This window comes from Vanacampus margaritifer, chromosome 12, assembly GCF_051991255.1.
Source record: "Vanacampus margaritifer isolate UIUO_Vmar chromosome 12, RoL_Vmar_1.0, whole genome shotgun sequence".
NCBI lineage: Eukaryota > Metazoa > Chordata > Actinopteri > Syngnathiformes > Syngnathidae > Vanacampus > Vanacampus margaritifer.
The window spans coordinates 7,109,289-7,125,023 of NC_135443.1; the positions used below are offsets into that span (position 1 = coordinate 7,109,289).

General features: G+C 35.1%; 1 protein-coding gene across 3 annotated transcripts in view; it reads left to right on the forward strand.

The window, feature by feature from the left end:
- Positions 1–15,338, forward strand: part of piezo1 (piezo type mechanosensitive ion channel component 1 (Er blood group)) — a 42,362-nt gene extending 27,024 nt beyond the window's left edge. Inside the window, exons 38-54 of one of the 3 annotated variants that reach the window (XM_077581669.1) lie at positions 800–988; positions 1,708–1,863; positions 1,967–2,156; positions 3,704–3,836; positions 4,446–4,593; positions 6,812–6,964; positions 7,494–7,555; positions 7,673–7,831; positions 7,915–8,062; positions 8,955–9,143; positions 9,908–10,000; positions 10,918–11,090; positions 11,218–11,340; positions 11,444–11,523; positions 12,277–12,466; positions 13,770–13,911; positions 14,860–15,338. In XM_077581669.1, coding sequence (XP_077437795.1) covers positions 800–988; positions 1,708–1,863; positions 1,967–2,156; positions 3,704–3,836; positions 4,446–4,593; positions 6,812–6,964; positions 7,494–7,555; positions 7,673–7,831; positions 7,915–8,062; positions 8,955–9,143; positions 9,908–10,000; positions 10,918–11,090; positions 11,218–11,340; positions 11,444–11,523; positions 12,277–12,466; positions 13,770–13,911; positions 14,860–14,982 — 2,451 coding nt within the window. In that variant the 3' untranslated portion in view covers positions 14,983–15,338. Of the gene's footprint in view, positions 1–799; positions 989–1,707; positions 1,864–1,966; positions 2,157–3,703; positions 3,837–4,445; positions 4,594–6,811; positions 6,965–7,493; positions 7,556–7,672; positions 7,832–7,914; positions 8,063–8,954; positions 9,144–9,907; positions 10,001–10,917; positions 11,091–11,217; positions 11,341–11,443; positions 11,524–12,276; positions 12,467–13,769; positions 13,912–14,859 lie in introns of those variants that run through there. The other 2 variants (XM_077581670.1, XR_013296161.1) reach the window with 2 other exon arrangements.
- The last annotated feature ends 397 nt before the right edge of the window (positions 15,339–15,735 follow it).

Genomic DNA, 15,735 nt, shown 5'->3' on the forward strand with positions numbered 1-15,735 from the left:
TATCTATTAGCTAGCTAGCTATCCTCTCCCTAAATGTCCTATTTAGCTAGCTAGCTAGCTGTCGCGCTCTCTCTCGCTCTATCCATCTGTCTGTCTGTCCATCCATCCATCTGCTACCTGGCCCTGTGCGGAAAATGCTCCCCCTCCTTTTTAAATCACAAATTATTTGTGGTTAATCACATTATTTGGAAAGCTGAGTTTATTAAAAAAAACTAAAAAAAAAAACATTTGACCAAAGTATCTGAAAAAACTGCAACAAAACGTTTTGTACTAAACAACCCCGATAGCTGGGTAAAATTGACGGGTCAGTCGTTTTTGACCCAAATTGGGTTATTTCTGACATAAGTGTTTTTAGAGTGTCTGAGTTTTCAGTATGTTATTACAGGTTTTCTCAGTCGCTTTGGTACATTTCTCGAATCATCTTCAAAATTTGCAAAACATTAAGTACATTTTTCAAAACAAATTGCAAAACATCATGGATCCTCTGCAAAGGTGCTTTGTGGTGTGTTAGTGCTGTATTATGTGTTACGAAATTGATGCTTATTTTATTTATTTACTTATTAACTCACTCATTTACTTACATCTTGTTATTGATTTATTGATGCTTATTCACTTGTATACTTACTTAAAATATTTGTTTTGTTGTTCTCGGAATTAACTTAAAAAAATGGATTAAACATTAAAAGCCACATTGCAGTTGAAACTGATAAATCGATTTCTACTGACATCATGTGGTGGCTTGTCATGAAGATAAATCAGCAATGAATTGATATGTCTGGATATCTATGCCTCTCTCCAGGTGATGGTCGTGGTAAAATACCTTTTTCAGTTTGGATTTTTTCCCTGGAACAGTGTTTATGAGATGAAGTTAAATGAAGACAAGCCTTTCTTTCCACCTCGCATGCTGGGTGTGGAGAAGACAGACACCTACATAAGATATGATCTCCTTCAACTGCTGGCTCTGTTCTTCCATAGATCCTTACTCATGGTGAGTTATTTAGTATAACTCGAAATTGTTCCTTCAGAAAATCAAAGTATCATATTTTCTAAACATTTATTCCCAATGGAAATAATGGGATTTTTTTAAAAAGTTTTTTTAAAATCTTTTCTTCAATCCTACCCTTGTGATCATAAAACTTTTATTAACTTTAGGGCTACCGTATTTTCCGGACTATAAGTTGCTCCGGGGTATAAACCGTATTGTATAATTAGGTTTAAAAAAAACAAAAAAACATTTGATTTTTTGCGGGTAATTTATTTGACAAATTTGACCAAAAACAGACATTACGTCATCTTGGAAGGCAAGTTAAAACACTAATAAAAGAATAGAGAACAGGCTCAATAGGTGTAAAATATTATAAAACAATGAAGATTGTGGCTTGTGGTCTGCAGAATATGATTTTCTTTTGGGGGGAATTTTTGCTCTGTCGTTCTCAGTTGTCTTTGGAAGCTAACATTTACTGTTTAAATTTTTAATTGTTAACTTATTCACTCTCAGCCATTTTCAGAGAAGCAACCCCCTTCACTCCCAGCTGTTTTACTGGATTTAGAAAGATTAGAGTCTTTTTTTTTCATCGGGGAAAAAAAAGTATATTTGTATCTGTTTCTTCTTTTTGGCGGAGTTTTGGAGGTTCTACTATTTGTCAAGAGTTGCTCTCACAGGGGCAAACTAAAATATACATCTTTATTTACTGTATATGTATACAGCGTTATGGCTTGTGGGACCACAAAGAACCCTTGGTGGAACAAAGTAACTCATCAGATAATAGCAAGGAGGGAAAAAGCAAAAACAAAGACGACAGATTGAACTCAGTATCTACCACCGAAAACCTCGATATCACGGACCTGGAACACCATGAAAAGGTATGTGTAAACAAGAGTAATTAAAACTTTTCGGACATTGGTCATTTGACCGGCTGACTGACCTTCTACATAGGCGTTTAACTCGTTTTTTTTTTTTGTCCAGCTTTTTCCAGCTGACTCAACAGCATTCCAGGACAGACAAGAAAGTATGTCAGGGCTGAATCATTCCAGAAAGCTGAAAAAGGATGAAATTACCGTGAACAAAGAAGAGGTCTTGGAGGAAATCACACAGAAAAGCAGCAGCCTTCACTTACGCAAGAAACCCAAAGAGCTTAAAAAACAGAGCTCTCAAGGTTTGTGCCGTATGTGAATTTACTTACTTTTTGCAAAGAGGGACAGATTTGGTGAGATAAAAAAATGTGAGGGCCGGCCATTCAGCTTCCAAAAGGTTCGTTCCTCGTTACCTTGTCGTAGTTTGCGTGTTTTGTCCGGTAGTGCCTCTTGATAAACATAAAACAGCCTTAGAGTGTGCTTAGGAATGTATTTCCGAACACAGCTGACATCTTCGGGTGAAATATGAAATAGTTTTTTTTTTGTACATGTAGATTTTTTACAGTGGTCAGTAGTGCTAACGGGCCACGCATGATTAATTTTATGCCATTGGCTGCAGAGCGGTGGAAATTTGGACACGAACCGCAATTGGCCCCGGGGCCAGATTCTGGACGTGCCTGGCCTAAAGTGTTACTTACATAGGGGTGGCATGGCTCAGTGGTAGAGTGGTTGTGAGGTTGTGGGTTCGATCCTCACTCCTAGTGACCATGTCGAAATGTCTGGACCCTGATTTGCTCCCAGTGTACCTGGTGGGGCCCTGCATGGCTGCAGCCAACCACTGGCGTAGGAAAGTGTGTGTGAATGTCAGGCTTTGTTAAGTGTTTTGGGTACTGTTGAAGAAATGAATCTTTTTCTTCCGCGTGTTTGTTTTCTTTCGGGTAGTGAGAATGTTGGTTATCCGAATGCAGGCTGGAGATCGGTGAACAGTTCCTTCGAAGGTTTTATTTCTACAGAATACTCCGGACACAAGCAAGCTCCCAGCAATGGTGGCAGCCTCTCCCAAGTGCGAAGTTACAGCGGACTCACAACATTCTTATACTATCTTGAAGGCGCGGTATCACAAAGACCCCACCAATGAGATAAGACTTTAAAAACATCATTGATTACAGACACTTCAAACACAGACAATGGCCCATTGTTGTGGAAATAGATGAGGTCCCAGTCATGACGATAAGACTTTAAACACATCATTGATTACAGACACTTGGCAGAAATTGCGACATCACTCACAAAGACACATCCACAGATAAAAGTTCTACTGAGGAAATAAATAAATTAAAACAGTTATGACTAAATCTGGGCAGAAGACCCTCTTCAGTACCATATGTAGATAAAGTGTGTAGAAAAAGCAGTCCATTTACCATTTCACTAAGGATGAATGAAATACCAGAGTACTAAGGGTGTGCGACTTTTTAAGACAAGAGTCTACAAAAGTGCGAACTGTAAAGCATTTAAAATTGTCAATTAGTGTGGAATCCATGCATATGGAGCATGAATCCGACAGATAGCCAAACACAAATGTCCATGGAAACCTTTCCGGATAAACATATTAATATGATATCTGCAGCTTCTGCTAATTGTTTGGAATTTACTTGACACATCAAGGATCTAATAGTTTTGACTCGGTTGATGAACATTAGTTCATCTTAGGCCACTTGGACGGAGCCAAGTCAATTTTGTGGCTATATAAGGTTCATCTTGGTCATACAGTATAGAATGTGTAATTTGCTTGTTTATGTTTCTATATTTTTTTTTTTTAATTCATCCGTGGCTGTGTTGATTATTCTAGTGAAGACCACTGCTGAGAACACACATCCGGGCAAAGACCTTGCAACAAGGAAGAAGAAAGTCAGAAGGAAAGAAGGAACCAACAATAAAATACAGACGGTCAGACGCAAGATAAAACAAGCATTTACTAATGGGTTAGTTAATGCTTTTTTTTTTGGTTATAAATGGTGGTTACAAATGTATTCATGTAATACGAATCACATGCCATATTTCACCAGTTCACTTTATTTTTCCTGTCAAGTAAAAACATTTGAGTTTGCCGACCAAAAAATATATGAGACGAGAGTTAATGATGTAACACATGAGGGCAAAAGCAAAATTTACGTGTTGTCTGTCATTTGAAAGAAAACTTCCGCCAAACCGATTGTGAGATCCTGGAGTTCATCTGGTGAAAAAAGTGGAAGGTTGGCCAAGTCAATAACCCAGACTTAAACCCTATATAGTATGCATTTAACTGTTAAATATAACTCTGACCCCTAAACAAACAACTTAATGAGGGCAAGGGAGTATTTGTCTAATTCACTTTAATGAAGTACTTTTGCTCACCTAAAAATGTGTTGTTGCTGTATAAATAATGCTTCTTAGCTTTGCACCAGATGCAAATGTAAATACTTGGAAATATTAGATGAAATTTTGATCTTTTGTCTTATAATAATCGCTTCATGTCAAACCCAAATATTTCAGCAAGGATAAAGTATTTGGCTTCATTATTGTAAGTGTAACACATCTGCCTCCCTTGACAGGATTCAGAGACTTTACAAACCCGTTCAGGGATTCTTCTTCGATACACTCCAAGCTGATTATCGCGTTGCCACTGATGTCTACGCACTCATGTTCCTGACTGATGTCGTCGACTTCATCATCATTGTCTTTGGATTTTGGGCTTTCGGGGTAAGTAAAAAGTTATCCATTTACCCTACTCATTCCGAATCTGATTGCCCCCATTCCAGCAGAGTATAAGAGATCAACCAGGGCCATGTTGCACAAAGCTCTTTTCCCTACTGTTTTAAACAGATTTGTGAATCTTTTTTGTTTTGTTTTGTTTTTTGTTTTTTTTGTTTTCACAAAAAAAAAAAAAGATTTGTGAAAATGATGAAACTTTGATATATTCTAATGCTAATCGGTGCAAAATGGAAACAGATAGAAATATTGAGACTCTAATCTTTCTTTTGGTGCAAAACCGCTGTGGTGAAAATTAAAAAAATATATATATTTATAAAGAGAGAGCAAAATCGTTCATACATAAGACGCTACTCTGTACGGTGAAAAAAAAAATCCGCAAGATGAGAAATCTTTCTTTTGGTACAAAACCACTGTGGTGAAAATTAAAAAAATAATAATAATTATAAAGAGGGAGCAAAATCGTCCATACATAACGCGTTACTCTGTACGGTGAAAAAAAAAAGCCGCAAGATGAGAAATCTTTCTTTTGGTACAAAACCACTGTGGTGAAAATTAAAAAAAAAAAAATAATTATAAAGAGGGAGCAAAACCATCATACATAAAGCGTTACTCTGTACGATGAAAAAAAAAAGCCGCAAGATGAGAAATATTTCTTTTGGTATAAAACCACTGTGGTGAAAATTTAAAAAAAAATAAACAATTTTAAAGAGGGAGCAAAATCATCCATACATAACGCGTTACTCTGGACGATGAAAAAAAAAAAGCTGCAAGATGAGAAATCTTTCTTTTGGTACAAAACCACTGTGGTGAAAATTTAAAAAATAATAATAATTATAAAGAGGGAGCAAAATCGTCCATACATAACGCGTTACTCTGGACGATGAAAAAAAAAAAGCCGCAAGATGAGAAATCTTTCTTTTGGTACAAAACCACTGTGGTGAAAATTTAAAAAATAATAATAATTATAAAGAGGGAGCAAAATCGTCCATACATAACGCGTTACTCTGTACGATGAAAAAAAAAAAAGCCGCAAGATGAGAAATCTTTCTTTTGGTGCAAAACCACTGTGGTGAAAATAAAAAAATAAAAAAATAAATTTAAAGAGGGAGCAAAATCATCCATACATAACGCGTTACTCTGTACGATGAAAAAAAAAAGCCACAAGATGAGAAATCTTTCTTTTGGTACAAAACCACTGTGGTGAAAATTAAAAAAAAATTTTTTTAAATTTTAAAGAGGGAGCAAAATCATCCATACATAAAGCGTTACTCTGTACGATGAAAAAAAAAGCCGCAAGATGAGAAATATTTCTTTTGGTACAAAACCACTGTGGTGAAAATAGAAAAATAATAATAATTTATAAAGAGGGAGCAAAATCATCCATACATAAAGCGTTACTCTGTACGATGAAAAAAAAAAAGCCGCAAGATGAGAAATCTTTCTTTTGGTACAAAACCACTGTGGTGAAAATTTAAAAAAATAATAATAATTATAAAGAGGGAGCAAAATCGTCCATACATAACGCGTTACTCTGTACGATGAAAAAAAAAAAAGCCGCAAGATGAGAAATCTTTCTTTTGGTGCAAAACCACTGTGGTGAAAATAAAAAAATAAAAAAATAAATTTAAAGAGGGAGCAAAATCATCCATACATAACGCGTTACTGTGTACGATGAAAAAAAAAAGCCACAAGATGAGAAATCTTTCTTTTGGTACAAAACCACTGTGGTGAAAATTAAAAAAAAATTTTTTTAAATTTTAAAGAGGGAGCAAAATCATCCATACATAAAGCGTTACTCTGTACGATGAAAAAAAAAGCCGCAAGATGAGAAATATTTCTTTTGGTACAAAACCACTGTGGTGAAAATTTAAAAAAAAATAAAAATTTATAAAGAGGGAGCAAAACCATCCATACATAAAGCGTTACTCTGTACGATGAAAAAAAAAAGCCGCAAGATGAGAAATCTTTCTTTTGGTACAAAACCTCTGTGGTGAAAATAAAAAAATAAAAAATAAAAATTTAAAGAGGGAGCAAAATCATCCATACATAAAGCGTTACTCTGTACGATGAAAAAAAAAAAAGCTGCAAGACAAGAAAAAAAAAAATCTAATTATTGCAGAAGCAATATTGTCAGCCTAAACCCAGTCCATTCTAGTATACAGCACAATAGCTCATCTTAATCACTTTCCTGTATTTGCCCCCTTAGAAACACAGCGCAGCAGCGGATATCACCTCCACCTTGTCCGAGGACCAAGTTCCCGAAGCATTTCTGGTGATGCTCCTCATCCAGTTCACCACCATGATCATCGACAGAGCTTTGTATCTGCGGAAGGCTGTCCTGGGGAAACTCATTTTCCAGGTTCACTTTACATCTTCATATTATTCGTATCATTAAACACACTTGGTTCTATTCTGAAGAAGTCAGTACTAAATTCTTAAAGTGTCAAGCACTGTACACTGTTTTTAATGGAATTCCATCCACAGTATCACAATATTTCCATTCAACATGTCCAATTTGACATTTTGAGTGTACAATGCTTTTTGATATTTTTATCTTAAGCTGATACAAACCCAAAATAGTGACTGTATTTTGAGCTTGAAAACAGGAATGTCTCTCATATCTCCATTGTTGTTTATGCTGCAGTAGTGATGGTAACTTTGATGATTCACTGTCATTTGATTACTCGTCTGGAATACGTAACATGTTTGATTAGTTGCTACAAAAAAAAAAGTGAACATATTGGAGTAACACATTATTAAGTAACGCATTACTGGTCACCACAAGTGTTGTGTTTCTTGAGTCATTTTCACCTTTTGCCTTTCTCAAGTTTTATGTGCTTATTTATTGAGTGCATTTCAAGCATTGCATCCTTTTGCTCTTATCTAAGGTTGTTCTTGTCTTTGGGATACACCTGTGGATGTTCTTTATCCTACCTGCTGTCACTGAAAGGTGAATTTCAATCAAACTATTTAATAATTTTATTTTTATACTATAACATGGTAACATTATTATTATTATTGTCTTCATCATTATCCTAATTGTCTTTACCACTTTTTCTATTTGCAGGAGATTCAATCAGAACTTTGTGGCTCAGCTGTGGTACTTCGTCAAGTGTATTTACTTTGCCCTGTCAGCATATCAGATCCGTTGCGGGTACCCGACCCGTATTCTTGGAAACTTCCTCACCAAAAACTACACCCACCTCAACTTGTTTCTCTTCCAAGGGTACAAACACAAAGCAAAACGGACTCTTTCCATGATTTTATATTGTTTTTTTATTGTGCGTGTGTGTGTGTGTGTGTGTGTAGTTTTCGTCTGGTTCCTTTCCTTGTAGAGCTGCGAGCAGTAATGGACTGGGTTTGGACGGATACCACTCTGTCGCTGTCCAACTGGATGTGTGTAGAGGACATTTATGCAAATATTTTCATTATCAAATGCAGCCGTGAGACAGAGAAGGTAATACTAATATATTAAATATATATATATATATATATATATATATTATATATATATATATTATATATATATATATATATATTTATTTATTTTTTTTGCCACATATTGTAGCAAAAAATAACACTTAAGACAAAAAAAAAAGTGGTTGTTTCCATGTACCGCCCACTATGTGCTCATGTGCCACTAGGGGACCCCTGGTTGGGAAACACTGCTATATAATATCACACTAATAGGAATAACTACAGTATTTTCTTTGTCACATACAGTATGTATATACAAATCTGAACTGGTTATGTATTGGTTACATATATCGCATACAGCATAAATGAATGTGCGCAAATGAGTACACCCCAACAGGGTTGGAAGAACACCTTTTTTAAATAAATAAAATAAAAATAATCAAGATTATTTATGGAATACTATACTACAAAATACTCCCACAAGTGTTGGCCATTGATTGCAAACAATATTTTTTAATTAGTTCACAAAAAAAAAAAAAATTCTTAACATTTTGTCAAAATTGTGGAAATTGTTCTTATGTTCATTGAGATATTAAATCAAATCTTTACATTTTTCAAAGAGGGTATATATATATATATATATATATATATATATATATATATATATATATATATATATATATATATATATTTTATTTTTTTATTTTTTATTTTTATTTATTATATATATATATATATATATATATATATACTGTATACATTTTGAAAAAATTATATATATATATATATTTTTTTTAAATTGGTTCTTCCAGAGGTGTGTGTTTTACTGTTAAAAAACCACCACTATGGCTGTGATGAAACTAAAATATGTCTGCTCACATGTGATTAATTTCAATACCTAACTTTATCCTTACAAATATTTTCCCCCTCAGAGATATCCCCAGCCGAAAGGACAAAAGAAAAAGAAGATGGTGAAATACGGAATGGGTGGGCTCATCATCATCCTCTTAGTGTGCATCATCTGGTTCCCGCTGCTCTTCATTTCATTGGTCAGATCTGTAGTGGGTGTCATAAACCACCCCATTGATGTCACTGTCACGGTCAAGCTGGGAGGATATGAGGTAATCAGTATGTCCGACTGTCTTAACTATCATTTGTATTACTTATTTGAAGCCTAAAATGTATGTGGAAGAACAGTGTTGATTCATGCTTAACCCTGGAGAACCCACGGGGTCAAATTTGGCCCCTATAAATTCTGTTACTCAAATAACAAAGACCTTTAATTTTTTTTTCCAGCAGTGATTTTGTCCCTGTGTTCTTGTTTCCATTGGCCAAAGTGTGTTTGTACATTCAAAATCCAGTTCTAAAATACAACAAACAAAACAAAAAAATTATATTGTTCAATGTAGCTGTGTATTTGATTGATTATTTTCTTAAATTCTAAATAGTTTACTGACAGTTTTTGTTATTCAGATTTTTCGAAATGATACCCCTAAATCCCAAAAGGGTCAAATTTCGCCCTAATCCTAAATTAGGGAATAAAGGGTTAAAATTAAAAAAAAACATATATTTTGGTGTTCAGTGAATTTATAGCAGTCATTTAATGTATAATTCATAATTTTCCAAAGAAGAAAGGGGTTCTTGGGTTCTCCAGGGTTAAATAGTGATAACTACAGTATGTAAGTACAGTTTCTTGGTATGTGGGCTAAATATAGAAATAATTGTTGATTTCTTCCAACAACCCCCAGCGCCCCCTTGTGCAATTTATTCCAGAGGCCAATTGAAATCTTGATATGTTGGGTGGGAAAATGACAAACTTGTTCTGTTATTGTTTTAAAACTGATGACATTTCTAGTAGTGTTTTATTATATTTGTGTGTGCGCAGCCTCTCTTTACCATGAGTGTCCAGCAGCAGTCCATCCAACCTTTTACAGAGGTGGAATATGAAAAACTCACCAAAAAGTTTGGAAACAATGCGGTGCGTCATGATTTTAACTCATTTTCCAAGGCGCTCCCTATGTGTTTTAGTACTTGTTTTACTTCAGACCGATAACAGAATTTGTAAAAAAGTGAAGCACTGTGAATACTTTCCGGATTTTCAAATCTAATGTAAAAAAAGTTTTTGTCATCTACTAAAAGTTTTTCTGATGTGAAACCACTAGTAGTTTCATACCTCAAGTCCTTTAATTTCTATGAAGACATTAACTTCATTAAAAGCAATTTTCCCCTAATATCTCAAGAGAGCCATGGTCTGTTATTAGAACAAATTTGTCAATAACATTTGTGTTAGGAAAGCAAATATTCTGCTACGTACGGGTGCAAGACAGGAAAAACTATTGAGGAATATTCAAACCACTGACATTAACTCATTCGCTGCCATTGACGGCTATAGACGTCAAAAATTCATTTGAACTATTTCCATTAGTTCAACATTTTTTTCCACTTTTGTTAACAAGAGTATGCAAACCTAGATTTTTTTTATTGTACATTTAGAACAGATGTAAAATGTGTGATTCATCGTGAGTTAACTAGTGAAGTCATGTGATTAATTACAATAAAAAAATTGGCATGACGCCCCTAATTAATTTTTTTTTTTTTAAATTGTCATTAATGGCACGACTTTAATAGTTAACTCACAATTAATCGCACATCTTATATATGTTCTAAATGTACAATAAAAAATGTAGGTTTTCATACTCTTGTTAACAAAAGTGGAAAAACATGTTAAACTAATAGAAATAGTTCGAATGAATTTTTGACGTTTATAGCCGTCAATGGCAGTGAATGAGTGAATACTGTTTTTGTCAACTTAATGAACTGGATGACACTGGACTGTTGAAACAAGCAGCTAACTACATTTTTGTCGTTCACTTATATCATCTTTATTTGTTGTAGGTAGCCATGCAGTTTATTTCCCTTTATGGTTATGAGGACGTTGTTACCGCCATGATTGAAGGCAGTTCGGGCTCAGTATGGAGAATAAGCCCCCCCAGCAGACAGGAAGTCATCAAAGAACTGCTAGGAAGTCCCGCCGACCTAACTTTGCGTCTGGCGTGGAATTTCCAAAGGTAAAGTATTTTCGGTTCTTGTTACAAAAATCATTAATTATACAGTAGATTTTGTATTCTTTATCGTGACAGTTTGTTTTGTTACTCTGTCTTTGTCTAATCTTTTTTTTTTTTTTTTCCATAACAGGGACCTGGGAAAAGGAGGGACTGTGGAGCACACATTTGACAAACACTCAATTGACCTGGAACCTGGAAACCCCGTCAGGGCCGATCTAGCTTCACTTCTGCTGGGCAATCACACAAAACCAGTGTAGGTTTGCTCTGGAAATTCAAATATGTTCTCCAGTGTCACGTTTATTATAATGCAGCTACAATTTACTGTCCAAATTGTATTTTTTTTTTCTTATTTCTAGGCATGTTCCAAATATGTTTCCAAATTACATCCGGGCCCCCAATGGAGCAGAGGCCAAACCGGCCAGTCAACTATATGAAGGTCACAATAAATTGAATGTATTTGAAATCTATGCATGTCAAGGTCACATTTTGGTAAATTTCAGTTTTTCAAAAATCTATCATTTTTTGTCAGTCCAAACATGTGGGTGCCATTTTTACAAATTATTGACCAATCTAAAGTGTTGAAAGTGGCTTCTCCTCTTTAACTCATTCACTCCCGGCCATTTTCACTGAAGCAACCTCCTTCGCTTTAACTGGATTTTGACTGATTTTGCAAGGACCACAGAATATTGTGTTCTATTGCTATAAAGCATGGAATCTACCTAAAAGAAAAGATTAGAGAGGAAGAAAAAAAAGTATATTCCTATCTGTTTCCGTTTTGTAGCAATTAACATTAGAATATAGCTAAGTTTCATTATTATTCACAAATCTGTTGAAAACACTGGAAAAAAAAAGAGCTTGTTGCAACATGGCCCTGGCTGAGCTCTTAAACTCTGCTGCCACCTGCTGGACATTGTTTGTAATAACTACCATTGCTTTAAGTGACCTCTTCATGTCGGAGGATGCATTAAAGCCTTTTGTATGCTATAGCATGAAAATAAAAATAAAGTATAAATACATCTTTGGAAGCATGGTAATATTTAAAAAAAAACAAAAAAACAAAACGTATTTATACGTTTTTGGGAGCAAATGGGTTAAATAGGCAATGTTAGTGGTTTTTGTGTGCTTGCTTGAACCAGTACGTACTCAAATGCTATTAGTCTATTTTAACCTGCTTGTTTGTTTATTTTAGGAAATGAAGAAAGCTACCTGAATATAACCCTGTCCCTGAAGAGCGACAATTCACTGAACTCCAGCGGGAAACAGGAATGGTGGGACATTGCCATTGTAGGATGTGACCCTTCCTCATGTGGGGTTCTATCCATGATCATATTCAATGACAAAGTCAGTCCACCCAGTCTTGGCTTCCTGGCTGGATATGGGTGAGAAAAGTTTAATTATTAACATGGTGTACTTAGGACTAAAGCTTGAGGTCCGCCATTACGTCATTTCGCCAACCACGCCCCTCCAAGCGGCGTCGGCATTGCCCACATTTTCTTCAACGCGCACTGACGGGAATTTGTAAACTAGGCGGGACGAGCAAGCAGTGTCGTAAACAACAGTGTTTTTCGACTTTTCGATTCTTTGTTTTCAATTATATACTATTTAGTTTTTCCCCAAATTTGGATTTGAAGACCTACACCACTGAATTTCTTTTAATTTTACTGCACGGTAAATTCTGTAGAGTAAATTTGACTCTATTTAGAGTGGTTTTAGAGTAATATTTACTAGGGGTGTTAGAAAAAAATCGAATCGGCAATATATCGCGATATTATAGCGCTCAATTCTTGAATCGATTCGATATGCGGCCGAAACGATTTTTAAACATCACTTTTTGATAGAAATATTCAACAAAACGTCTTACTTAGGGTTAGGATTCACACATTAAGCATGGAAGAATGTTATATTAATGGAACGTTAAGCCTTAATATTTTATTTCAGTGTTGTTTAAACTTGAAACAGACAACCTGTTTGTTAAATGCAGTGGCTCAGTTATAAGCCTGATATTTCAGATAAATACATTTTCATACAAATCTTACAGTGTACATGTACAAGTTTACTGATAAGTATTTTTTAAATTTGAGTAAAAAATAAATAAATCGCAACAATCAATTTATAGCTTCGTATCGGGATTAATCGGTATCAAATCGAATCGTGACCTATGAATCGTGATACGAATCGAATCGCCAGCTACTAGGCAATTCACACCCCTAATATTTACACTAGGAAGAGAGTAAAATAAAGAATTGGAAAATAAAAGTCACTCAAGGGTTGAGAAATGAACTCACGACCTAGCTTGGGAGCCTGCCACACTACCAACCTGAGCTAGGCCCCTCCTACTATTTGCTTATATCCAAAAGGAGACCAAAAACATCGAATTATAGATTCCAGCTGATACGAGCAACATACTAACACACGCTGAAGGTTGTGAGTTCGTTCCTCAACCCTTGAGTGACTTTCATTTTATTTTTTTCTCAATTCTTTATTTTTTACGCTCTACCAAGTGTAAATATTACTCTAAAACCGAATTTATTTCTTCCCACTCTAAATAGTCAAATTTACTCTACAGAAATGACTGACATGTTTGTCAGCCCATTCTTTGGAAAACCAATATTTTTGTCTGGAGGGAAATGTTTAAGATGTTGATAGACAGTTGATGTAACCTTCATTTTGTCATCTTTCTAGGATCATGGGTTTGTATGTGTCGGTGGTCCTGGTCATTGGGAAGTTTGTACGAGGCTTCTTCAGCGAGATTTCTCACTCCATCATGTTTGAGGAGCTTCCTTGTGTAGACCGTATATTGAAGCTTTGTATGGACATATTCCTGGTCAGTATGAAATCGTTTGAATTACAGACGCTTGCCAAAATATTTATAGCTCCTCAACTTTTCCACATTTTGTCATGATACAACATTTGATGTAAATGTATTTTATTGGGATTTTATGTCAATATTATGCAGTCAATTTAAGCATAAACAATTTTCCGTCAAATGAAAATGTTTTTCTTTAATATTGTGTATTGCGTCATTAAAAAAAAAAATCCACTTTTAAATCTCTAATTCTAATTCAGGTCTGGACCTACCTTAAAACAAACGACACGGGCCTCCAAATATGGCCAAATATTTAGTGTGCAATTCTCGGATCCCAAATGTGGGCGTGGCACACAAACTTTGAAGGACCATAACTCGAAAACAGTTTGATTTTGGAAGGTCCAACTTTGGATTATTTCTTTTGACATCATAAAGCACCAATGCAATAAAAATCAAGCAAATTGAAGAGGTGTCATCGGGGAGGTTCTAGGGATTTGTGTGAATTTAAATTTAAAGAACATGACATAGTTTACAAACCTTCTTGAATGTTCATCCACGCACCCTGCAAAAAAAAAACATGTATCATTCATCCACTCCTCAATTATATGCCACTTTATCATGCTCAGGTGAGGATCGTTATCAGGTTCCTCCAGAGCTTGCTGATGAGCTGACCATTTGAATCAGCTGTGTTGGAGGAGGGAGACGTCAAAATACGCATGACTGCAGCTCTCGAGGACCAGAGTTGCCTACCCCTGATCTTTTATGTTAAATCCCAATAAAACACATTTGGGGTTATAACATGACAAACTGAGGCAAAGCCCCAAGAGTATTAATAATTTTGAAAGCCACTGTATATTTATTCATTGTCCATATGATATTCCCACACTTAATATGTACAGCACATATATATAATGAAACTTTTTTAAATGATCCTTCTCAAACTGAGACATATGAATTGTATTTCAGGTGCGTGAAACTGGAGAGCTGGAGCTGGAAGAAGAGCTTTATTCAAAACTCATCTTCCTTTATCGATCGCCAGAAACCATGATTAAATGGACCAGAGACATCCGCAGCCAAGAAAGACATTAACAAATTGGTTGTTTTTGACTGTGATACAAAGTTGTTGTCTGTCAGAAAGTTCATTTGAAAACTCCACTGGCAAAGATTGATCAATGGAAATCCATTTACAAACACAAAATTTAAAGAATGTTAATAACTGTTATAAATACATTATGTATTATATGTAAGGATGACAAGATGGTAATTCATGTAAAAAATCAGCCAGTTTTAAATTGTTAAAAAACACACACAAATCTGTTCCCTCAGTCATAGCAATTACACTAAGTGGCTTTTTGAGTCCACTCTAAACATTTTGTAAATGTAAAGGAACACAACATTTATTAAAAACTAACCAGCTATTCTGTGAAATAGTTGATTTAAACCTTTCCCTGAAAATTTGTCAATTTATGTTAAGCGATTATGATTTTATAGTACTTTTTATGAATATTTTTGAATTAAGTACAGTATCGACTATTTTGGGACAGTCACGTGATCATCGTGACCTATCGCGTGCTGTAAACACGCAAAAGACATTACTACAAAGAGACTCACAAGAAATGGGAGTGGGAATTTACTCTCTACAGCAAAGAAGCACTTCAAAAGCAGTACAGCCACGGAGGACTCGCCAAAGATTTTTTGTCCAGCCGAAAATGGAGATAAAACTGTATTGTGTATTTGTATTTAAGGCAAGTTGTAAAATGTCTGAAGTCCTCTTGTTTACATTTAACATATTTAAAACATGATAAATAATGCTGCTTCTACTACGTACTGTCTCAAATGTTC